We start from the raw sequence: 26,175 nt of genomic DNA, 5'->3' as shown, positions 1-26,175 counted from the left end.
TTATGCAGATAGAGTGACTCTGGGTGAGCCCCTAGATGGCTTCTGGATGGGGGCTGATTGCCATAGGAAGCAACCAGGTGATTAGAGGGTTGGAACTTTCAGTCTAGCTGCTGACCTCTGAGGAGGGAAGAGAGGGTGTCGAGAGATTTCTAATCGCCAGTGGCCAGTAATTTAATCAATCGTGCCTATGTAATGAAACTTCCAGAAACATGCCTAGACTGCAGAATCTGGGAGCTTCCAGATCAGTGGACATATCGAGGTTCTGGGAGGGTGTCATACTTCGTGCATGAGAGCTTCACACCCTCCGCCGCCCTCCCCACACACACCACGAAGTTCTCACCCTGTGCATCTCTTCCATTTGGTTGTTGCAGAGTTGTATCCTTTACAATAAACTTGTAAGCATAAAGTGTTTTCCTGAGTTCTATGAATCGTTCTAGTGAATTATCAAGCTTAAGAAGGGGGTTGTGGGAACCCCTGAAGTTGTAATCACGTTGGACAGAAGTGTGGATCATCTGAGTCCCTGGGACTTGAGACTGGCATCTAAAGTAGGGGCCGTCTTGTGGGACTCTACACATAAACCTATGGAATCTTGCACTAACCTAAGTGTCGGAAGAAATTGCGTCGAAGTCTACCCAGTTGGTGTCAGAGAAGGTAATGTCAGAAAAAGACAACTCACTATGTTTACCCTAAATGGAAACCAGACATCTCTCTGCTCTAGCAGAGGAGCAAATGGAAACCAGTGTTTTTGACCACCAGCAACCATTAACCAGGGTTGCAAATAGGAAGCACTGATTTAATACCAAGGTAAAGGTGGACTTTTTAACCTCTGAAAAGTAGATGATATAAGAGCTTGCTTTTCAAAACTGACCTACTTCTCTCTTAATGCTCTTGCTCGACCCTTTATTTCCCACACTTTGCAAGGAAAACAGGAGCCAGAAGAGATAAGCAGTCTTGGCTGATAGAATGTTTTAAAAGGCCTCTGGGTTGGGCAGACAGGCATGGCTGCATTTCTTTGGCATTGTGAACCAGAGATTGTGGGTGTTATTTTTTTCTTTTTCTTTCTTTCTTCCTTCTTTCTTTCCTTCCTTCCTCTCTCTCTTTCATCCCTAGTTGACAGTATGAATGGCCCATTTTCAGTCCATTATTGCAAGGTGAATTTGGAGAAGACCCATGTCCTTGAGTTATTGTTTTCTCACAGTGATGAGACTATTGCAGTTTTGTGTTTTGGTCACATATTTCTACCTGGACCCCTGTGCCTTTTTAAAAAAATTGTTTTTGACTTTGTGGTGGGACTTCGATGTGAGGGGGCATCCATGACTTTGTAACACTTGCTGTTTTGTTTTCTTGGAGCCAAGGTGGTATAAATAAGGCTCACTTCATGGGCTGGTTTGCTTCAATTTAGGATAGTGCTCCAAGGCCAGAAGCACCCTCCTCTAAAATTACTTTACCAGCAAAAAAATTGGCTTTCTCTAATGGGTTCCCCTTTACATTTATGTACACCTTTAATGATTGCAACGTGCTTCTGCAGTGTTTCTTTATCACTACTACAAGTAGTGGGGGCAGTATACAAGTCATGGGGGCAGTATAGATTGGCCCTATTTCAAAGCCTAGGACATGGTGGCCGGACTAAGTGAGTGGTTTGCTTTAGCCCCTGCAGATGGCGGTGGAGGCAGGCCTGGGAATTGTTCCAGTGTACATTTTCCACTGTGAGCAGAGAAAACCAGCCCCTACCTCCTACTCTTCCTTGTGGGTGGAGTGGAGGGTTAGGAGAATAAAAGATATGAATAAATAAAACGTGGGCAGTTTGCAATCACCTAAAGCAGCTCCAGAACATTCTCAGAGCAACACCTGTTCTCAAGTGACTGGTGATCACAGAATAAGGTCCAGTCTGCCCAGCCTTTGGGGAAGGAAATAGCAAGAGCTAATAAAACCACAAAAGGGGCTGGATAGCTCTCCTTTCCCTGCTATTCCATTGCCAGCTTCCCTCCCACCCCCCTGAGACATTATAATAACAAATAACCAAGTCAGGAGATGATATGTTTTAAAAAGAGGTCTCTAGCTACAGTATGGAACTGGAACTGAGGAAGCCAAGAAAGGAGACTTTTCCAGATGTCTTCCCCAAAGATGAGGCAGGCTTCATCCAAGGCAGTGGTAGCAGGGATGCAGAAGGGAATAGTTTAAGAAAAGAACCAATTGATTTCAGAGAATAGAGGAAAAGAAGGTTTGGGGTTAGGTACCTGAGTTCTGGATGTTGCCATCAACCTTCAGCATCATTCAGCTATCAGTGTTAATGTTGCTTCCAATATTCAGGCACTCAGGAAGAGCAGGTTTGGTGTGGGTGTTGAGAAGAAGTGACAGGTTCAGTTTGGGACATGCTAAATTTCAGTTTTCCACACATCTCAGTGCGTAGCCAGGAAGATAATGGGGAGGTGATTCTGTGGCTTGGGATTAGGGAGCTGGGCTTGTCATGTAGTGTTTGGGAATCATCTGCAGGAAGATGTGGATGATTCTTAATAGAGGATGTCCCCCAGGAGAGCATATGCATGTGCAGAGAAGCTACTGGCCAGGGACTGAATCCTGGCAAACCCTGCTGCCTAAGGGATGGTGGTGTTAGGACCCTTCCATGGTTCTCACTTACCTTTCTAGCTCAATTAAAATCAATTCTTTCATCATATGCTTGACCTGATGACCTTCCTTTCTTGCGGTGACCCACTTTTCCTCTCATTTTGGCAAGACCAATTTATTAGTTTCTAATTGCATACCATTCAGTGTACTCTCTTTCTAAGAAAACCCAGCATTTACCTGCAGGTTAATGCTTTTCCTGATCATATCGCTTTCTTCCCTTAAAGCCCTGCTCGACTCTCATCACTCCAAAGTGATCTTTTCAGATTAGGTCTCACTTAGCTCCAGCTTCAGTTAGTCAACTCACAGGATAGTGGAATGCTGGGAGTGGAGGGTCTATCATTTGGCTCTCTGTAACGTGACAAGTGAGGGAAGTCAGGTCAGATGAGGTGAGGTGACTTGTCTGACATATGATCAGTTATATATAAAGTAAAGAGTAGAAATTGGGTTTTCCCATACCTAGTCAGGGATTCTTTCTGTTAGGGCATGATGCCTCAGAGTCTTGATTCTTCCCTATGCCATGGTGATGGTTACTTTCCTTCATTTAAACATCCAATCTCATTACTACGTTTCCCTCATCCTTCTTCAACATAGCCCTGTAGAGAGGCAGAGCAGCTATTTCTCATTTTAAATTGGCTCTCATTTGATATGGACCATTACCTTTATTCACTCATGCCTTGAATGGACATTTCTGCCACACATAATGCAGAGACCAAGGAAGTAACCAGACAGTCCTACAAAATTGTGCGTTATTGTGAAAGCCTCAAGGATTGACTGACTGACCACTCTAGGAGCCCAGTAAGTATGTCTGCTATCACTGAGGCAAAGGATTATGGTGAATCTTCTCTAACCACTTCCACACACAAACACACCTACATGCAATCTCTCCACGTTACCACCAACCTCTCCCTCCACCCTGTCTCACACCCTATAAGGCTATCCTAGATGCTTTTTGCTGAACTGACCTCTTAATAAAAGAAGATTAACAGGAGGATCAAATACTTTGCAAATTCATCACAAGTTATTAATGATTTTTATAAACATGGGGGGTCTTCATTTCTTTTAGGAGGAAAAAAAAAGATCTCATGTGTGTGTTTACCTAACTAGTCACTAGAAGATTTTTGAATGTCTTAGCTTCTTCATATATGGCTGTTTATCTAGTATAAAAGAGACCCACGACTTTCTGGGCAAATTAGTGAGATCATATCTCCCCCACTCAAATCCTTTCAATTAAAAGTAACCAAAAAATTCATAATGAAATATTTAGTGTTATAATAATTGGTGAATTATGGACAAAGCAAATTTGACACACTATAACTATATTTTTATGTGTTGTTATGTTTTCTGGTACATGGGGCCTGCTGTGTATTTCATTTGTGTAATCCATTTATGCTCATTTTTAAAGCAGTAGGGGAATTCCCTGGTGGTCCAGTAGTTAGGACTCCACGCTTTCATAGCCAGGGGTATAGGTTCAACCCCTGTTCTGGGAACTAAGATCCCACAATCTGTGAGGCATGGCCAAGAAGAAAAAAAAAAATGAAGCAGAATAGTTTTCCTGTTTTACATGAGAGGGGCTTCCCTGGTGGCTCAGAGGTTAAAGCGTCTGCATGCGATGCAGGAGACCTGGGTTCAATCCCTGGGTCTGGAAGATTCCCTGGAGAAGGAAATGGCAACCCACTCCAGTATTCTTGCCTGGAGAATCCCATGGAGGGAGGAGCCTGGTAGGCTACAGTCCACGGGGTCACAAAGAGTCGGACATGACTGAGCGACTTCACTTTCTTTGTATGAGAGATTTTTTGTGGTAAAATATATATAACATAAAATTACAGTTTTAACCATTTTAAAAGTGTATAGTTCTGTGGCATAAAAGATATTCACATTGGTGTGCATCTGTGATTATAGACTTTAAAACCTGGCCTTGGGTGACACTAGCTGTATCTGACTTATCTGCAGCATGAACCTTGATTGAAAAGATAGGCATTGCATGAAAAAGTGGAGGTTACTTGGACAGGTTAACTTTTTTAAAATGTTGCATCACCCTGTGTTGTTTTGGCTTCACAATACTTGGTCTTCCCTATGTGTCATATATTAAATAATTGAGGTAAGTTACATTTATATTTGTGTTTCACAACACTTTGTAGTAACTGAAGTCATGTGATACATTGCAAAATCTGGCATGGAAATCACTAACTTGGATGGAGAACCAAACTCCCTAACATCCAGTCTGGTTTCTCTTCACAGGGTAATGCTTTAAAGGCAATCTTTGAAGAATTCATTTTAGATATACCTATTAGTTAATAAATTACCATTTTTGAGCATTTACTTCGAACCTCCTGCTATGCTAAGCATTTGATTTTTATAGTTACCTCATTTAATTCTTAAAATATTTAATTCTTATTGTCATCGTTATTTTACAGATGAGAAAACTGATACTTAGTTTATCTAAGATCAAGGAGGTGGTAAATGACACAGAACTTGATCTTAACCATTCTGCTACACTCCCTTCCTCATGAGCGTGTCAGATAAGAACTAGGCCTAACAAAGCAACTAACAGATTAAGACATGCAGTACTTCTTTATTAAGTCATTCAGAAAGGTCATATTTAGATGTTATGGCATAAATTTATTTTGTTTTAGTTGCTAAGTCGTGTCCAACTCTTTGTGACCCCATGGCCTGTAGCCTTCTGGGCTCCTCTGTCCTTGGGATTTTCTAGGCAAGAATACTGGAGTGGGTTGCCATTGCCTCTTCCAGGAGATCTTCCCCACCCAGGGATTGAACCCATGTCTCTTATGTCTCCTGCATTGGCAGGCAGATTCTTTACTACTGAGCCACCTCATTTTAATAGAAAGACCAGGAAGAAAAGCCATGTAAAACATCATTTAAATACAGATGAAACTTGGGTTACTCCTCTTGTCATTACAGGGAGGAGTGAGTGTTTCTCTATAAGAGGCTGTGGCAGCAGGATGCAGGCCTGCTCTGGCTGGCTGTCATGCTGATCTTAATTACTTAATAGAGGCAAGCAGGATGGAGGGAGCAGTTGGTGATTCAGTTTCACTGGATGGAATACTGAGTAATGAACAGGAAAACTTTATAGATCTGAGTTTTAGATTGTGTCTTTCAGTTTCTCTAAAAGATAGATGGTAGGTTTTTGGTTTTTTTTAAAGCATTATCACATTCTATATAAAACCCCTTTTAACATAGCTCACTGGGGAGGCGGTGTAGCAGATGGCTCTTAGTCAGAGTTGGTGTGAATTCTGGCTTTGCTTTGTGAGCTTGAGCCTCGGCAAGCTTCTTCGTTCCTCTCGTTCTCACCTTTCCCACCATTAGAGTTGAGACCATAATACCTACCTCACTAAATACACATTAGGTGGGAGCCTTCTCCTTTCCACCTCCCACCCCCTTTCTCCATTCGGCAGACAGTTACTGAGAATCTTGTGTGTTAGCCCCTGTCTTGGCACGTGAACTCTTCTAAGAGCTCATAGTGAGAGGCAGGAAGACAGCTGACCAGCTCTTGGTGATGCAGTTTAATAGAAGCGGTACAACTCTCAGCACCCCCTTAATGCTAAAGAAGCACCAGGTATGGAACCACTACTTGTTTTGGGGGGTGAGTGAGTAGGAGTGTTTACTTTAAACATCTGTGTTTAGTGTTAGCGGTCATTCAGTACTTGGTGAACATTACACTTTTGTACTTTGTGGTCAGAAATTAGCTTGATCTTAACACAAGTCTGATTTGCAGTGCGTGGCAGTTTATTTTTGTCATTGGGTTGACAGTATGGTAGTGCAGATACAGCACTTTTTACAGTGATCACGGTCAGAAGTTACTGGTCTTATGAGACTGAAACCATCCCAGGACATGAATATTGTCAGCTTGATCATAGCACACAGGATTGTGGAGCTACAATAATTAGGGAGCACTTAATATGTGGCAGGCCTTGGGCAACGTCCTTACCTTCCCAGAGCCCATGGTCTTGGGGGAAGGTGAACTGGGCATCAGATGGGCACAGAATAACTTGGTACACTTTATCCTTGTTAGGTGGTAACTTGATACTTCCTTTGGCTCACTCATTTTCTTGTTGCCTCATACTGTTAATTCATACAAAAGAAGAATTGTGATGTCATGATTTGATAAGATATTAAGGTCATTTAAGAATGCTGTGGCATTTATCCAGCGATCCATCACTGATTCAAATTGACTCACTGTCATTATAATGCAGCCAGTCAGGCTGAATTTGACAGCACTTCTCTATTCAGATTTGTGAGATGTCATGTTTGGTGAGTAAGTTGGCAAATATGAATTTTTCTCCTTTCTTTCTGAAGGGTAAAGGCTTGGCCTCTGCTTCTGAATCTCTGCACCTGTCAAGAGCTGATGGAAATGCCCGCGGCTCTGTCTCCACTGCTTTGCTTATCACCCTTCCAGGCCCACTGTCTATGCTGGAGCTGTGCGCACATATCCATTAGAGAGCGAGGCCTGCTCCTGCATACCCTTGGTGCCTAACTGGGCAGGGAAACCTGAGCTGGTATTATTGGTTCACTCGATAATTACTTAGTGTTTATGATGAGGGCAAAGGTAGGACTGGGACATGGGAGCACCCTAGGTGGGCTATTAACTGGTCACTCTGGGCAGGCTAATGACTTGATGCCACTTCAGCCTGCTGTTCTTTAAATATTTGTTCACAACATTGTTAAGAGAAGCCAGGAGCTGTGTGAGAGATAATAGGGTAGCCAGAGAGCGCCTCTAGTTCCCCCTTTTGCCAGTTTCAGGATCTCAACAGACCCAAAGAGAAGTAGCAGACTCCTTGCCTTTTCTTCCAGCCATATTCTGTATCATCCCTGAGAAAAGGCATAATATTTTAGTTTAATTTCACTAACTTTCCAGAGATGTTTGAACACCCCATTGATGAATTGGTACAGGGAAGCTGCCATAATATCCAGGCCCTAAGTCTAGCCTTAGAAAGAGACATTGGGCTAGATCCTAAGAATATAGGTAAATAAGATTCTGCCCCAGTCCTCAAGGGACGTGAGACAGTAACTTATTACATGTCATAAAATAGTGGGAGAGAGCGATTGTTCACTTGCTCAATCATGTCCAGGTGTTTGCAACCCCATGGACTGCAGCACACCATGCTTCCCTGTCCTTCACCATCTCCCAGAGCTTGCTCAAACTCATGTCCATTGAGTAAGTGATGTCATTCAACCATCTCATCCTCTGTTGTCCCCTTCTCCTCCTGCCTTCAACCTTCCCAGCATCAGGGTCTTTTCTAATGAGTCGGCTCTTCCTATCAGGTGGCCAAAGTATTGGAGTTTCAGCTCCAGCATCAGTCCTTCCAGTGAATATTCAGGGTTGATTTCCTCTAGGATTAACTGGTTTGATCTCCCTGCAGTCCAAGGGACTTTTGAGAGTCTTCTCCAACACCACAGTTCACAAGCATCAATTCTTCGGTGCTCAGCCTTCTTTATGGTCCAGCTCTCACATCCATACATGACTAGTAGAAACCATAACTTTAACTATACAGACCTTTGCTGGCAAAGTAATGTCTTTACTTCTTAATATGCTGTCTAGGTTTGTCATAGCTTTTCTTCCAAGGAACAAGCATCTTAATTTCATGGCTGCAGACACCATCTGTGGTGATTTTGGAGCCCAAGAAAATAGTTTTTCAGTTTCCATTGTTTCCCCATTTATTTGCCATGAGGTGATGGGACCAGAGGCCATGATCTATTAGTCTTCTGGGAAAGCAGATGGAAGAACAGTGAAGGTAGCCTGTGGAGGTCAGTGTGGCTCAAGGCAGTGATTCATGACACTGATCCTAGGGTGGGATCATTGGTGACGTGAAATACCCTTTCTTAATTTTAAGTAAGTCTGGTGTTCAGAGTTTGAATCTTTCAAATGGATGAAAATAGGATGCTTTCATCTCACGCAACCTAAAGCCTTAAACTTATGGAATTGCACAAGGCGGGTTGAGGAGGTGTGACATTGCGGTGATTCTTGCCATATTGACCTGGTGGCTTAGACGGTAAAGAAGGATTCTTGACTCCTTGCTACATCTTAAAAGGAATCTATCACTGAGAGAGAAATTCTCCCAAATGGAAGGCCTTTCTCAGATTCTAAAATTTTAACACTAGGCCTGTGCATTACTACAGAGAAGTTTGTTTCCTCAGACCCTGCCATCTCCACTGAAAGTAAGAGCCCCTGGACGTCTCAGTTTTCAAAGTGAAAGCCTTGGGACCTTTTGTGTTTCTATCAGAAAGCTGGCTGTCCCCTATTATTCCTTAATCCACGGTCCCTTGGGAGTGTTCTGGGAGCCTTCTGAAAAAAAACCTCTTATTTGAGAAAGGGACTTCTCAGTGTTTGTCATCTCCAAATCTTCCAGAATACATTTTTTTAAGGTTATCTTGGGATTGATTTTTTTCAGGGAAAATAAACATCTTGTGTCTTGCCTCTGGGGAGAGTAAATGTTTTTCAGAGGGTAGATAAGGCCAGTTTTGTAACAAGCTGGGGAACTCACTGATGCTGCCTCAGCAGCTGGGTTTGTCACAATGACTGTGACAGTCCAAGTCCTATTTTGATCTTGCCTAATATGGAATATTTATTTCTATTCTTAGAAGCATTGTGATTTAGTGCTTTCACATTTCATTATTCCAGCTTGTACTGTTGTTTTGTGCTGGGGAGGAAGAGAGGTGTTAACTTTTGCTTTTGTTTCTAAAATGAATTTGAGTGATTTGATTTTATGCTGAATAAAAACACTGAGCTACATTTTGTTGGTTTTTTTTTTTTTTGCTTGACAACAGTGACTTCACTCTGAGATGACAAGCTGTCATTGTGAGAGAGTTTGCATTAAGTTCTACATTTGTATCCTAGCAGAATACTCCAGTTTAGGTAAATGTGAAATGGAAAAGAGTAATGAAACTCATTGTTGAAACATGTTGGGAAGCATTCAAGCTAATTCAAAGAAACGTACAGTAAAGCAACAATGAGATTCTTTTCATATATGGAATTAGCAAAGACTTTTATTTTTAAAGATTATTCCCACCTCTGGTGAGGGTATTACTCATACTGTTTACAGGAAAGAAAATTAGTATAATCTCCCTGGGAAATAATTTGATATATCAGAAGCCTTAAAATGTTTATGCTCTTTAGCCTAGTACTCTTACTTCCAGAGGTTTCTGCAAAGGAAATCACATGAACAGAGTTACATATTAGTAATAATATGCATTATTAGTAATAAAAAGAGAAAAATCTATGATTCAGTAGGGAAATGGTTTTGTAAACTATGACATATCCATGTGTGAACTGTTATGATTTAAAAATGATGTTTAGAGAAACTACAACATCAAGAAAGCCTATGAGAAATGATGAGTCAAAAAGATCTCAATATCTTATCATTGAATTTTATAATGGTATAATTGTATAAAACTAGCAGGCCAGCAAAAACCAAAACAAAAATAGAACTGGAAGGAGAAAATGATTCTAAACATTAAAGTTGTTTTCTCCCCATGTTTCCCTATTTTCTGTAAGAAGCATAGATATTTTCAATGAATTTTTCTTTTAGTTAAGAGAAAGCAATTTTCTTGTAGTGGTGCCTTAGATATAATGCTTATCTCATTCTTCATTAAAAATTTAAAGTTCATATTTTATGCCTTGTAAATTGCCATGGTGATGGGATTAAATGCTTAACTTATGATGTAAATACGTGCTAAGTCATTTCAGTTGTGTCCGACTCTTTGCAACCCTATAGACCAGCAGACCCCTCTGAACGTGGGATTCTCCAGGTGAGAATACTGGAGTTGGTTGCCATGCCCTTCTCCAGAGGATCTTCCCAACCCAGGGATTGAACCCGCGTCTCTTAGTCTCCTGCATTGGAGGCAGGTTCTTTACCACTAGTGCCACCCAGTGATTTATTTACCTCCCTGGGTTTTAGTTGACAGCTTTTGTGAGAGGTTAAAACTGACCTCTTTAACAGCAGTTGCTTTATTAAACCATTATCTTCTGTATGTTTCAGAAAGTTGTTATAGATGTTTGAAACTTTAGAACCACAAAAATGGATAAAATTGTCTTATAGTTTGTGATGGATAAAATGTTAACGGTATGTTTATGATTTCTTTTTAGGAATTTTTCAAATAGAAACTAATTGCAGCATTTCCAGTTGACCAGCATTCATAGGGTAAGATTAATATTCTGAATTGTGAACACATGGTAAAGATAATTACTTTTACATTGGTAGCTTGGGGCAAATAAATACTGAATACTTAGTATGTAAAAAGATTACTGTTCTTACAGATGTTTTGAGTAAAATCCTTTTGATGTTTTAAAACCAATTAAACAGAAAATTAAATCTGTATACATTTTGGTAAAATATCATCTTACTATTCTTTGTTTATTTTGTATGTAGGAAAGGATATGTGTGTATGTATGTGTTAGATATTTGTAGGTTTTTAACGTTAAAGATCTAAAGTATATGATAAATGTTTATGAGAAGCTTAGACTCCATGCCTCCATGTCTCTATTTTTCTGATTTTTGTTTAAGGTAGCATTTTTAATGCATAGAATTGGTTTGTTTGGTATGTTTCCATAATAAAAAGATGGCCTTGCTTTCCTCAAGTAGGTAAGTCAGAAGTAAACAAGTCCCATCTCCTGTTGCTTCCTGCAAGCATCATTCATCTTTTAAGTTGTGGAAATTTAATCTTGAATTAGCTCTGTGGCAGAGCTTTTGACTTGGACATAATGAATGATTAATTTTTCTGTATTAAATTGCATGCTCTCCAGTGTTCTGAATATGGTATATGTCTTAAAGCTGTGTCACCCAGCTCTGAACATAGTCCCGGTAAAGCAGTGCTGAGGACAGTGGACCTGTCTCCTACTGTTTTCTGAGCATTCTTCTTTTTACAGATGAAGGTAGACACTTGGACTTCTTGACTATATCCACATTTTCCTGTTGAATTACCAAGTTCACTATGAATTCTGAAAAGCTAATAACAGATCAACCACTTTTCTTCTCATGACTCTTCAGTGGCTTTTCCACCACTCCTCTACTACTTGTTGTCTGAACTGTTTATCTTGTCTGCAGGTCCTCTGTTACTCTTACTTTCCCCAGGCTTCTGACACCGTGGCCAAGTGTCCTCCTTTCTGATCTGCACACGTCCTAAGCTTCTTGCGCCTTCTGCTTAAGGTGATCTCCCCCAATATCATCAGATGGTTGGCCCCATTCTCATCTACATTCTAGTGGTCCCTCTAAAGAGAAAGGCCTGCCCTGACTCCCCAGCCTAACGTAGATGTGTCTTCTTCGTAGCTTTTCTGATTTTATCATGTGCATGTATCTGATTTTCTGTCTTTCCTTACTACACAGTAAGGTCCCTGGGAGCCAGGATCTTGTCCACCTTGCACATTTCTGTATTTCCCTAACACTTAGAACTCTGCCTGGCGCATAGTAGACATTCTAAATATTTGTTGCATAACAGACTAAAATCCTGACCTCTCTTTGACAAGCACTACTTTACTATTCTCTGTGATGTTTCACCCATTCTTTTTGGGTATTTTGTTTGTGTAGAACCAAATGCAGTGCTTATTTTTGGCCACCATCCTACTTATTTTGGCACTGAAATGACAGTATAAGATGGTGTTGCTAACTCTCAACTATGCATGTCATCTCTCCACAATAGGATTTTAAATCCCATGAAAGCAGAAACAAAGCCTCTTGTATCCTTGGTATACCTTTGTAGTCCTAAACTCCATGACTGAATGCATGTAAATGTTAACTTTAGAGAAAGGGTTAAGACCAATGGCTTAATCATATTTTTAAGTATCTAGAAAGTATTTTTTAAAAATATAATTCTGGTTTGTGTGTCGTAAAGCAGGGAGGGGGGGAAACTTCTCATTTTGATTTATGGTTTAAAATATTTATAACACAGAAATGTTCTGGACTATTTTTTCAGCTTCATGGTCTAAAACTGTTTAAGAAAGCCTATTATTACTTAGGCTAGGTGACCAGAAGCAATGCTCTCAACTTCCCAGTTCTTTTCAAATTAGGCAATAACCCCACGTTGTACTACCCTGTGACCCTAGAGAAGCTGCTTAAACACCTCTGAAATTTAGTTTCTTTATTTTAAAGAGTTAGACTCTGATCTCTATGGTTTCTTCTTGGGTTAAATAGTCCGTATGATTCTGCTCCTGTGAAAGGTAGGTCACCTGTGGAAGAATTAGAAGCAAATGAACTGCTGACTGCTGTTGTCATTTAAAAGGAGAGCATGTGTGATTCCCCAGGGACTGCGCAGGGGCTGAGTTTGGCTCAGCTTTGTGGTTTGCTGACCCTAGGATGATGGGAGGGGGTCAGGAAAACAGTTTTATAAACAATGAAGATGTTAGAGAAGGGTTTGAGGTTGCCGTCTGCTTACACATTCTAGGAATTGTGTAGCCACTGGTGGCTCATGCTCTGCTGTTAAAGAGATAGTAACAGGGCTGCAGCTTCTCTTCATTTTATTCTAGATGATTTGGTAGCTTATTTAAAGCATCAAAGAATTGAGAGGGTTTTTTCTGAAAGCACAATTACCATGTAAATTAAATACATGATGTATTTCATAACCATCAGAAACAAGAAGTGAAGCAATGTTCCCTAAAGTTCAACAACTCCGATTTAATTAGAATTTCTAGAGATGGTCACATGCTCTCAGTTGTCATATTCAGCAACTTTCTCTTGGGGCTTCAGATGATTAGGGTAATTTTTCTAATATTTCGCATATCATTTGATTGTTTCACAGATCCCTTACCACTCTACAGCTTTGGATAAGAAGCTGCAGAATGACAGTTACCCGTCTCTATTCTCCTTTGGTTTCTCTGTTTTGACTATGATGTCAGATCCTTTGATTTCTGTGCTCCAGAAACACTGTGCTGCTCTTTTACCTGCTTCTCTAGTCACCTTTACTCTTTGTTGTCTGATAGCCCTTCCTTATCTGGTATGTTATAAAGGAAAGAGAGATTCTAGTCTTATTTCACCAAATTCTTCCAAAGAATTCATTTCTTTGGCACTATCTGCTACTTAAGTGCTCAGGACTTCCCATGGTGGGTTAAAGATGGCTGCAAATACTTTGTGATTTTTTTTCCCATCAAGAGATGGAGTCTGTTTCCCGTCCTTTTAAATCTGGGCTGGCCCTGTTATTTTTTCTGACCCGTCACATGTGGCAGAAATGGTATGGGGTAAGGCGGGGCCTTAAAGGCATTTGTAACTTCTGCTTTTGCGTGCTTATAATTTTCTTAGTTAGAATTCAGCCTCCTTGCTGTGAGGAAGCCTAAACAGCCATGTGGAGGAGTGGCAAGGCCCCTGGTCAGTAGCTGAAGCTGAGGTCCAGGCCAAGCAGCCAGCCAGAACACCAGCCCTGTGACTGAGGCATCTTGGACCTTCCAGCCATCCCAGTGTTCCAGCCAACACCATGCCAAACAGAAGAACTGCCTCTTCATCCCAAAGAATCATCAGAAATGATGAATGGTTATTTCAGCTGCTAAGTTTTGGGCTGGTTTGTTACATAGCAATAAAGAACCAAAATAAAAATCGGTACCCAGAAGCGAGGTGTTGCCACAGCAAAACATCTGGCATTGGCTTTGAGACCAGGTAGCAGTGAACCTGAAGGGGAAATAAGAAGATTATTAATGGTGGCTGGAAGGGCAGAAAGGAAATTTCTACTGGAGGATATAAAACAGTACCCTTGTTACGTGTTGGCAGAAAACTTGACAAGACTGACACAGTAACATGGAATGTAGAAAATGAACCTAATCGATTTGTATATCTAGCTTGGATTTTCCTTCAGAATATTGGAAGTACTAATCGACTTCTTAAAAACACTTAGGACTAAAGTAAGAGAGAGATTAATTATAGAAGAAACAGTTCAGATTTTAAGTAGACTTTTAGAGGACTTATTTCCACTTCAGAATTTTCTGGGGTCATGAATAAAACTGTTCTTTATTCCTAGCTTCTCTTCCAGGCAAAAGGTACTCAGAGATGAGATCCATCTTTACTGCTAGTGCAGTAAAATTTGATCTTAAGGTAGGAATAAAGGCCAGGGCACAGGTATAGGGCCCTGTACTAAGACTTCAGAAAGATTTAAGGCAGTGCCTCTTCTCAGCTAGAGAGAAAGGCTTCTAAGAATCTTAAGGGTGTTGTCCCATAGTATTCTGAACATGATTTAGATGACAAGATCCTGGACTTTAAGCCTGAACTTGATGCCATAGTGGAATAAAACTTTGGGCAGAGGGCAGGACTTGGGAGAGGGTGAGGCTTTCATGTGAGAGGAATGTAAATCATTTGTGGGTAGAGAGTAGACTGATGTCTGCACATTCTTTGCCGTTCTTCCACTGAGAGGAGGCATTTATTCCCGAATAAATCTGGGCTGGTACATGGACTCCTTTGGCCAATAGCGTATTCTGGGCATGACACCGTGATTTGAGAGCTGTGCCATAAAAAACTGCAGTTTTCACCTCTCTGTTTGGAATGCACCATCATAGAACCTAGGCATCATGCTGTGTGAGGACGCTCGAACACCCACAAGAAGTCTCACATGAAGTTCCAGTCAGCACCGAGTACCAGCCTGATGAATAAGGACATTTTGGACCTTCCAGCCATCTCTGTGCCAGCCAACTCCAGGAAGTGAAAGAACCACCCACAGAATCACAAGAAATAAACTTATTTTTAAGCCACTAAGGTTTGGAATGTACAGACTAACTAGCCAAAATCCTTCCCAACTATATGCTTCCGAGATCTTGCTTCTCCAAGGAGAGGCTTAATCCCTTAGATACATCCTGCCTAACCTGTGAACATAATACTCTTCTGCCTTGTGGATTTTTGTACATTCAGTTATTTATTGTACAAATACTTACTGTACACCATGTGCTAGAAACTGTGGAAGATCCTATAATGCCATAGGATCAGAATCAGAATTCTTTTGATCCTGCCTTCTCCATGGTCCTCTCTTCGGATATTTGATGTTGCTAAGTGGTGTTGAATTTTCATTTACACTGACTATTTTATTCACTGCTTCTTTTCAAATATATTGCAAAGGTTTTCAGTATTATTTCTGGCCCACATGATTGAAATAACCTTTCAGCTGCCCCCCTACCCCTCCATCTTAAATCCATCCTGCAAATCTCTGTAGCTCAGTGACTCATTGGTCCGCCTTCTCACCTGAAGGGTCCTGTGGTTGATGGTAGCTGTTAGTTTGTAGTCTTTGGGGAGGGAGAGCACTCTAGACATCTGAAACTTCCAGGGAGACTTAAAAGACAGGCAATTTCCCCAGCTTTTTTGTTGCCAGTCTATCTTGTGAGCTCTCTCCCCTGACCTCACTTCCACCAACTTTAAGAGTGGCATCTGGTTTTAAGTTTCTTATAAAAGTGCTCCAGGTAGTTCTAATGTGAAACCAAAGTTGAGAACCACTGTCTTAGATTTGTGATTCTCAAAAAGTAGTCTTGCACCAGCAGCATCAACATTACTTAGGAATTTGTTAAAAATACACATTCTTGGGGCCTACTGCAGACCTAATGAATCAGAAACTGAGAGTGGGGTTTATCACATGATTTCACAAGCTCTCCAGTGATTTATGAGCATTAGTGTTAGAGAAACACTTTACTAGATGAATCCTATAGTTCCCTTGTAGATCACAAAACTAGTAACTGGCTAGTGATTCTTCAAGTGCTTGAGGAATGCTAAATAATTGTCATCAGACCTTTGAAGAGTGGTTCAGAGGATTATTTAGTATAAAACAAAGGAGCAAATGAGTCCTGGACACTAATGCCTTATTTCCCAGAGTGAATTTAAATTTCAGCTAAAATATGTTAGACCCAAGAAATATCTTGATGAGAAGAGTAGGACTAAGTATTTTGAAAGACTATAAAGTGATTTTTTAAGTCAATTATCAGTGAGAGTAGTGTACAGAAACCCCATTTTGATTTGTTTGGCTATGTCCCTGCCTGGAGCCAGAGACAGATATCTTTGAAGTAGCGTCCAGTTCTCAGCATAGAATGACTCTAAATACCATCTGATCATCATTTGTTTATTTTTTCACTGGTTATTTTGGAAATGCTTTCAAAGTAAAATTAGGACTAGTGGGAAGTAAAGACCGTCTAACTTGAATGTTGTTGTTCCAGTCTTAGAGACTTCGGGGTGAGATTGTCAAGTGAATTCATGCGCTTTGAAAAGCTTTTATGATTTTTTAATGAGGTTTAAAAGCTAAAGGAATGGGATTAAGACCATAAAATCCTTTACTTTTAACATTGTTTCTTTGAACTGATTTAGTGCTTTTGTATATTAGAAATAGAGATCTGATTTGGATTGAATCCTCATTGTTTGCAAAAATATGGTCTGGAAAAAATTTCCTGGACACACAAACAGTATTCAACTTTGTAACAACAAAGGACAGCTATGTTCTAACTCTCCAGTTAAGCACTTCAATTAGAAAAATTAGCATCATTTAATATATGGGAATGCTTGAGACTTCATACAGCATTAAATGCAGATGCTATATATTTATATAAAGTCTTAAATAGTTCAGTGGAATATGTTTAGTAGAAAAAGTTTAGCTGAGAAAGCAGATTATATAGTATGTAACTGGAGACATTGCAGAAAGCTATGCATTTATAGCCTGGTCTTTCCAAAGATTAAAGTGGAACCCACTTATAGTGCAGATGTTGGGGTAAGTTGATGTTTTAGTCCCTTCAGGCTGCTATACAGCAAACTACCGCAACAAAGTTTCATTTATTTCTCAAAGTTTCTGGAGGCTGGAAAGTCTAAGATCAGCAGACTCAGTGTCTGATGAGAGCTCACTTCCTAGTTGGTAGATGGCCACGTTCCTTCTGTTTCCTCACAAAGTGGAGGGGGCAAGAGAGCTCTCTGGGGACCCTAAATAAGGGCACCAATCCCATTCACTAAAGCACCATCCTTGTGACCTGCCTCCCAAGGTCCCACCTCCTAATCCTGTCATGTTGGGGCATTAGGATTTCAAAATACGTATTTTTCAGGGACACAAATATTCAGTCCATTGTAGTTAGGGAAAAGAGTTAAATATTCAACTTTTTCTTAGCTTTTGAAAGAACTGAGATTGGCATAGTTAACTGGATTGAGTGGCCTAGACAATGTGGTCTGGTGTGGATGAGCCTTGAGATTTTATCCTGAGGACCTAGGTTCTAGTTGTAACTATTTCTTGCTGTTCTTGTCACCTTGGACAAGATAATACCTTTGGGCCTGCTTTATTTTCCATGTTTATAAAATGTAACAAATCATACTTATTATAATGGTTTGTCGTAGGTATAAAACTAATGTAAGTGAAAGTGCTTTGACAGTAAGAAAACCGATATTAGATTATTAATAATATATATTTATTTGTTCTCTTATTGATGAGGAACTTATCCAAGGAAGTCTAAATAAGGTGATTAGAGGAAAAGTTTATAATTCTTAAAAAGATGAACAGGAAAAATGATTTACAAATAATTTAGAATAAATGTCACAAATTTGTAGTGAATTGTGGTCCTCTAACAGGTTAGTTATAGTAATCTCTCATTCTGGTTATTTTAAAACCATTACTGTAGTTGGAAGTTTGTGATTCTGTTTTTTTCTTCTTATGTCTAAAGTAGAAAATATATTTGCAGTCTTTAGGGAAACTGTGTTGTATAGTGAGTATTGTGATGGCTGGGCAGCATTTTAGAATTATGCAATAAATTCTCTCCTGGCACATTACAGCTGCAATGCAGTGGAACAACATGTAAAATGTTTCACACACCAAATGTCTTTATCGTGCTTACTACACATAAATGCAGTTGTCTATTATATGTTGTCAGACTTTTAAAAATGAATTGTGAATAAGAAATTCATACTCCAGTGGTGCTAAGTATGAGTTAATACACGGTTGGGTTGCCACACTCTGTGCTTTTGGCCTGAAAAATAATTTGATCCTGGGTAGTAGTTATAAAGAAGCTTTTACACATGGATTGGTAAATCCAAAGTAAATTTCAGACATGCTAACTTTTTGATCTTTGAAAATGACAAGGTTACAAGAGTATTGCTAAAAGTACCTTAAGTATAATTTGGGGTCAGTACTCTGAGCTGGATTTCGAGTACTTAATAAACCAAAAAAAGGATTGTATATTCCAGGCAAATATAGAAGCCTTCTCAGCAACTTTTCAAAGGATACATAGGCACTTAAAAATACTATTTTCACACCCAACTAAAAAAAATTTTGTATGTTTTTAAATGTTCTCACATTTCAAATGAATCAGTATATGTGTAATATAAATTATTGAAAATGATTGAAATAGATGCTAAGAATGGCTTTTATTAACTTACTATGTACAAAGCAAAAACCTATTAATGTAAAGGATAGCTACGTTTAATAATATGATTTCAGAGAATTTCAGTCTTATTTCTGAGCTGTGTAAATTATTAACTTGTAACTATATTTAATGAATTAGTAGTCTGAATTTTAAGAGCACTGAGCCGCCTTTGGATAGATGTGTGATAAAGTGCAGAAATTATATGATTTGACAGGCCATCTGATGAATGCAAGTAAGACCAACTGAATGAGCAAAATTAGAGTATGTAGACTGCCTGGAAAAAGCTAAGTGTTCACCCAAATGTTGTAGCTATGGCACTTTAAAATATGTTATTAATAACATGTAAATTTCTGTAGAAACATCTCTATAAATTAAGGAAGGTCAGAGGCCTTATGTGATCTGGTCTGTGGATGGGGTCTTATAATATAAGTAGCTTTGCCAGAATGTCCTCCAGTGTGAAAAGTAAACTGAGCTATGAAAATCCACTTGCCATGTCTTATGATGGAGAGGGTCTCTAAAGACAGTATCTCCAATTTTTTTTGTTTGAATGATCACAGCTATTTCAAGATATTTATACTTTCTCTTAGAATGAAGACAATCACAGAGATGGTGTGTCTAAGAAATTTCAAACGGTGTAGACCTCCTGATTGAAGTACAGTCAATTTACTGGATTCATTTTTTTCTTTCATTTTAGTAAGTATAAACATTTAAAGTATATTGTTTTGGCCAATGTTGACTTGTATTCTTTGTTGAATCAGTGTTTGCTCTCTGTCAGATACCCTTATTGTTAAAGCTGTTTGTGTTTATGTTATTCTATAATTTATTGTGTAGCTTTAATGAATTTAACTCTGAGGATCTTTGAGAGGACAAATAAAGCTATAGACTTTGAGCTGGCAGAGCCCTTAGAGATGATCTCTTTCACTTTCTTTATCCATTACAAGAAATTCCTTCACAACATCCTTGACAGATGGTCATCTTATTTGGCTCAGTCCTGGTAGGGAGAAGGGCCTGAACTATTTCACAGAACTATTTCTGTGGATGTCCCGGTACAAATTAAATCAAAATACCACTTTCTAAAATGTGCACCCTCTTAGTTCTGCCTCTGGAAGAAATCCACTTATTCTTTAATCCAAGAGGTAGTCCTTCAAAAAGGTAAAGATGAATTCTTAGATTCCCCTAGTCATCTTTTATCTCAGCTGAATATCATCAATTTCCTGTGTTCCTCCAAGGGAAATGGTTCGTAGACAAGTAGCTCCTGATTATTTCAGTGTCCAATTAGTCTTTAACCTGTGACTCAATGTTGGGTTCCAGGTGTGATCTCACCAGGCAGGCACAGAAGGACCATTGCCCCTTTATCTGGGTTCATGAATTAATATGGCCACAGATTACAGTCATATTATAGCTATATGGAGCATAAATATAGCTATATGTTGCATAAAAGCTATGATACAGTTAGCTTAAAACATGCACTCATGTCAACTAAAATCCTTAGGTATTTTTCCCATGTTCACCCAGCAGTGTCTTCTGCCATCCTTCTCTCCCATCGTACTTACAGTATTTTGGGGTCCAAGTCCAGACTTTCTATCTGTTGCCTATGATCCTCTTATTTTGGGTTTTTGTCATGTCTTGACACAGTTATAATTAACTGCAGTGGAGTGAGGCAGAAAGGGAGGAGTTGAGAGTTAGATCTTTCTAACCCTCCACTAAACCAGAGTAAAGGAGGGAAGCCCTGGAGAGTTATTTAATCAAGTCATGGGTCCTAAGAGGAAGTTGAATCCATATAGTATGATGTTGCCTAGAAAGGGTGCAGGTGGAAACTCGTGCTGCAGGCCAGTAGTTAAAATCAGAGATCCTGGGATGCCCTAGCAAGGGGGAGAGCATGAAGGTATAGGGCTCAGAGTCAGATGGCCCGTTAAATGTTAAAGCTGACCAGCAAAAGAAGAGACACTTATCATAGGTACCAGAGCCTCTGTAATGGGATTTTAGGGTTCACGGCAGGATACGTATCCAGTCCCTCAGAGGAGGACTGATGAGAGCAAAAAAGTTTTTCTTGGTGATGCTACCGGAATTAGGGTATCTAGAGAGAGAAACTCAGGCCCAGGGTTAGACGGTAAGACTTCAGACTCAAAAAAGTGCAAGAGAAGTCCTTGGATGAAGGTTGTAGCTGGACCACTAGCAAGGATGACCATACTAATGTGATTCTTTTTAACCAGAATTGTTATTAGATCCACATATTTCCTTTTATCTGTCTTTATTCTGTGCCATCATATAGCGGGTCTGGATTTTACCAGTTAACAATTTTTAAACAATTGGTTTATGTAAGGCTGAATACCATGTAAGTCATTTCTGTAAGGAGCAATGTCTGAATACTTTTCAATATGAAAATGAAAAATCCACCTTGTTGTTTCTGAAAGCAAAAATAATAATAGCATATATGCCCTTAATCATTTGTACTATTAGTACTTGCTGTCAAAACACTAAATACAAGAGAGTCCCCATAGTAGGGTGTTGTAACTAGGGCTTTCTTCCCCATCCATTTTTTTAAGCCATTACCGTTATGTGTCAGCTTTTAAGTATTCTAAGTTGGATATGAATTTAAGTTACAGAGTTAGAGCTTGAGGGAAAAGGAGATAATATATTAAATCATAATTTTTCTGAACATAGATAGGATTGGTAGATCCTGCTAATCCTAAGGGATAATTTTATAAAGTAGTGCTCGCTCAAAGGAAGTTCCTGTAGTGGTTGAAACACAGCTCCTAGGCTGTAACTGATGCTCCAGGCTTGGAAATGAGATGTGAAATAGAAATGAGATGTGAAATAGAGCTTATTCAGACCATTTAGAAGGTACAACATATGGTTGTTAGAAATCAGTAGCATAGGAACAGAATTTCCTAATGTTGATTGAAGAAAATTCAGCTTCTGGTTTTTAATAGATTAGCATGAAGTGGAGATACAGGAGGAAGCTAGATAGTTGCTTCATGTCCTACCCCAGATACCTTTGCAGACATCCAGTCTAGCAGTCACCAAATAGTCTCTCATCTAAGGGACTTTATAGTTCTCAGTTGGCATAGCCTAAGGTTTTGAATGAAGCCAGGAGACTTTTATACTTTTTCATCATCACCCCTGCCTGCCTGGTTTTGCCCCTGAGCTAAATCCTACTTGGATATGTACAAACATTAGAGTTTAAGCTTACTTGGGGTACTTGCTTCAGCGGTTTTTCTTTTATTTTCCTCTTCCAGTTTCTGTCCTCCTACAAGGGAAAGCCATGATTACACTAACAGAGCTAAAATGTCTAGCAGACGCCCAGTCCTGTTATCACATCCTGAAGCCGTGGTGGGACGTCTTTTGGTATTACATCACCCTGATCATGCTGCTGGTGGCCGTGCTGGCCGGAGCCCTCCAGCTGACACAGAGCAGGGTTCTGTGCTGTCTCCCCTGTAAGGTGGAATTTGACAATCACTGCGCCGTGCCTTGGGACATCCTGAAAGCCAGCGTGAACGCATCGTCTGATGCCGGGATGCCACTTCCACTGCCCCTCAGAATCCAGAATGACCTCCACCGACAGCAGTACTCCTACATTGACGCCGTCTGTTACGAGAAGCAGCTCCACTGGTTCGCCAAGTTCTTCCCCTACTTGGTGCTCTTGCACACCCTCATCTTTGCAGCCTGCAGCAACTTCTGGCTTCACTACCCCAGCACCAGTTCCAGGCTCGAGCACTTTGTGGCCATCCTGCACAAGTGCTTCGATTCTCCCTGGACCACCCGCGCCCTGTCAGAGACGGTGGCCGAGCAGTCAGTGAGGCCCCTGACCCTCTCCAAGTCCAAGGTTCTGCTCTCCTCCTCGGGGTGCTCAGCCGGCGACGTGGATGCCAACAAGCAGTCACTGCCCTACCCACAGCCTGGCTTAGAGTCAGCTGGCATAGAAAGCCCGACCTCTAGCGTCCTGGACAAGAAGGAGGGCGAACAGGCCAAAGCCATCTTTGAAAAAGTGAAAAGGTTCCGCCTGCATGTGGAGCAGAAGGACATCATCTACAGAGTGTACCTGAAGCAGATCATAGTCAAAGTCATTTTGTTTGTCCTCATCATAACTTACGTTCCGTATTTTTTAACCTACATCACTCTGGAAATTGACTGTTCAGTGGACGTGCAGGCTTTTACTGGATACAAGCGCTACCAGTGTGTGTACTCCTTGGCAGAAATATTCAAGGTCCTGGCTTCGTTTTACGTCATCTTGGTCATACTTTATGGTCTCACCTCGTCTTACAGCTTGTGGTGGATGCTGCGGAGCTCTCTGAAGCAATATTCCTTTGAGGCCCTGCGAGAAAAAAGCAACTACAGCGACATCCCAGATGTCAAGAACGACTTCGCCTTTATCCTCCATCTGGCTGATCAGTACGACCCGCTTTACTCCAAACGCTTCTCCATATTCCTGTCAGAGGTCAGTGAGAACAAGCTGAAACAGATCAACCTCAACAATGAATGGACGGTCGAGAAACTAAAAAGCAAGCTTGTGAAAAATGCCCAGGACAAGGTAGAACTGCACCTTTTCATGCTAAACGGTCTTCCCGACAATGTCTTCGAGCTGACAGAAATCGAAGTGCTAAGCCTGGAGCTGATCCCGGAGGTCAAGCTCCCCTCGGCGATCTCGCAGCTGGTCAGCCTCAAGGAGCTCCACGTGTACCACTCGTCCCTGGTGGTCGACCACCCCGCCCTGGCCTTTCTAGAGGAGAATTTAAAAATTCTTCGCCTGAAATTCACTGAAATGGGGAAAATCCCACGCTGGGTGTTTCACCTGAAGAATCTCAAGGAGCTCTACCTGTCGGGCTGTGTGCTGCCTGAGCAGGTGAGCACCATGCAACTAGAGGGCTTTCAGGACCTGAAAAGCCTGAGGACCCTCTACTTGAAGAGCAGCCTCTCCCGGATCCCGCAAGTCATCACGGACCTCCTGCCTTCGCTGCAGAAGTTGTCCCTCGATAACGAGGGGAGCAAGCTGGTTGTATTGAACAACCTGAAAAAAATGGTCAACTTGAAAAGCCTGGAGCTGATCAGCTGTGACCTGGAACGTATTCCACACTCCATTTTCAGTCTGAACAATTTGCATGAGTTAAACCTCAGAGAAAATAACCTTAAAACTGTGGAAGAGATCATTAGCTTTCAGCACCTCCAGAATCTTTCCTGCTTAAAGTTGTGGCACAATAACATTGCTTATATTCCAGCCCAGATCGGGGCGTTGTCTAATCTAGAGCAGCTCTCTTTGGACCATAATAACATTGAGAACCTGCCCCTGCAGCTTTTCCTATGCACCAAACTACATTATTTGGATCTAAGCTATAACCACCTGACCTTCATTCCGGAAGAAATCCAGTATCTGAGTAATTTGCAGTACTTTGCTGTGACCAATAACAACGTAAGTAAATCCATTCTTCCCCTTTTCTGGCCAGTCATTTGAGCATCTGCTGTTGCAACGTGTGATGTCACTCAAGATAACGGACTTTAAGTCATGCTAAGCATCTTGAGCTTGGCCTGACTACCACTTACTAGACATGTGACTGTGGACGAATTATCAAAACCCTGAGAGTCAGTTTTTAATGTGATTTACAAGTTGTCATGGAGATTTTACCAAAAAAAAAAAAATATATAAGCATTTGGCACAGTTTCTGGCACGTAGTAGGTACTCAAATATTCTCTTTATCCTCTTTCCCTGTTTTTTAACATAAATATAACAATAGTTATGGCAGAGCTTAGTTTCATTTCAGAAAAGGCTTAAGTACAATATTTAGAAAGTTTCATAAAATTTTTCAGCTTTCCAAGTCTGACATAGGAGAACTTCTTGTAGAAAATTCTGGGATTGTGAATTATTCATAAGTTCTTTCTGTGATGCGGTAAGAAACACTTGAAATCTCCATGCACGTCTAGAAAGACGATTCAAAATGAAAGGCCTGGTTCTATAATGCAGCACTAGGGCTTCTTAGAAGCTTTTTCCAGCATCCATGCTTTAAAAATGAACCATAATTTGCAACAGTAAAGCCAAATTAAGGAGAACTTAACTTAGCTGAAGCAAGAAAAAACAGAATAAATGAGTAGTTTCCTAGGTTAAAATGTGAAGAAGGAGAAAAAGACAAAAATCATGTTGGCTGAAAGGGCAAGAGACTGATGGTAATATCCATATGGAAAGAAGAAAAAACCTGTCAGAAATCAGGTCTGCCAAAAGATGAAATTGACTCCCCTCTAGTTAAAGTGGGAACTACTTTCTTCTACCCCACCCAAAAATGTATTATCTCCTAGACTTTTTTATTTATTTATTTTTAATTGAAAGATAATTGCTTTACAATATTAATTTGATTTCTGCCATACATCAACATGAATTAGCCATAGATGTACTCCTAGACTTTTTATAGTTTATATTTCATGCTAAATATATCTGTGAGCATGGAGTTGGCCAATAAACATATTGATCACCAGTGTTTTAAGAAACCATAGATTGTTGGAAAAATACCAGAGTTGGGGAAAGAATAGAATTTATGCTGACTTAAAACTCTGTGGCTTTACTATATGTAGAAGGATAGAACCCATTATAAGATTATGAGGTTTTAAAACTCCTTTAAAAGTTAGCAGTGTACCTTAGAATTACCTGGAGGGCTTATTGAGACACAAATTTCTTGGCTGCACTCCCAGGGTTTTTCATTCAGTAAGTAGGTCTGGTGTAGGATCCAGGAGTTTATAGCACTAAAAATCTCAGGTGAAGCTGGTGCTGCTGGTCTAATGACCATACTTTGAAAACTACAGGTCTAGAGATTTAGCATTAGTGTTGCTTAATTCGGAGAAGGCAATGGCACCCCACTCCAGTACTCTTGCCTGGAAAATCCCATGGATGGAGGAGCCTGGTAGGCTGCAGTCCATGGGGTCGCTAAGAGTCGGACACAACTGGGCGACTTGACTTTCACTTTTCACTTTCACACATTGGAGAAGGAAATGGCAACCCACTCCAGTGTTCTTGCCTGGAGAATCCCAGGGACGGGGGAGCCTGGTGGGCTGCCGTCTGTGGGGTCACACAGAGTCAGACACGACTGAAGCGACTTAGCAGCAGCAGCAGCAGTTGCTTAATGATGCAGTTGATTAATATTAGCATTTTGGTCACAGTTTTCCCATTGTTAAACCTGTACTAAAAAATATAAATAATTATTTTGAAAGGTATTGGTTTCACCAAGTTGTTGTCCAATTAAATCACTCCATGGAGTTTTGAAAGTCACAGC

General features: G+C 40.4%; 1 protein-coding gene across 4 annotated transcripts in view; it reads left to right on the top strand.

Moving 5' to 3' along the window:
* Nucleotides 1-26,175, top strand: part of LRRC8B (leucine rich repeat containing 8 VRAC subunit B) — a 65,082-nt gene that overhangs the window by 30,925 nt on the left and 7,982 nt on the right. For all 4 annotated transcript variants that reach the window (XM_043460721.1, XM_043460717.1, XM_043460718.1 and 1 more), the window contains exons 2-4: nt 10,727-10,781; nt 19,510-19,615; nt 22,162-24,329. In XM_043460721.1, coding sequence (XP_043316656.1) covers nt 22,188-24,329 — 2,142 coding nt within the window. In that variant the 5' untranslated portion in view covers nt 10,727-10,781; nt 19,510-19,615; nt 22,162-22,187. The remainder of the gene's footprint in view (nt 1-10,726; nt 10,782-19,509; nt 19,616-22,161; nt 24,330-26,175) is intronic.

The sequence above is a fragment of the Cervus canadensis genome, chromosome 2 (genome assembly GCF_019320065.1).
Source record: "Cervus canadensis isolate Bull #8, Minnesota chromosome 2, ASM1932006v1, whole genome shotgun sequence".
Classification (NCBI taxonomy): Eukaryota; Metazoa; Chordata; class Mammalia; order Artiodactyla; family Cervidae; genus Cervus; species Cervus canadensis.
The sequence above is the reverse complement of the archived record's forward strand: the minus strand, read 5'-3'. Positions and strand labels throughout refer to the sequence as shown.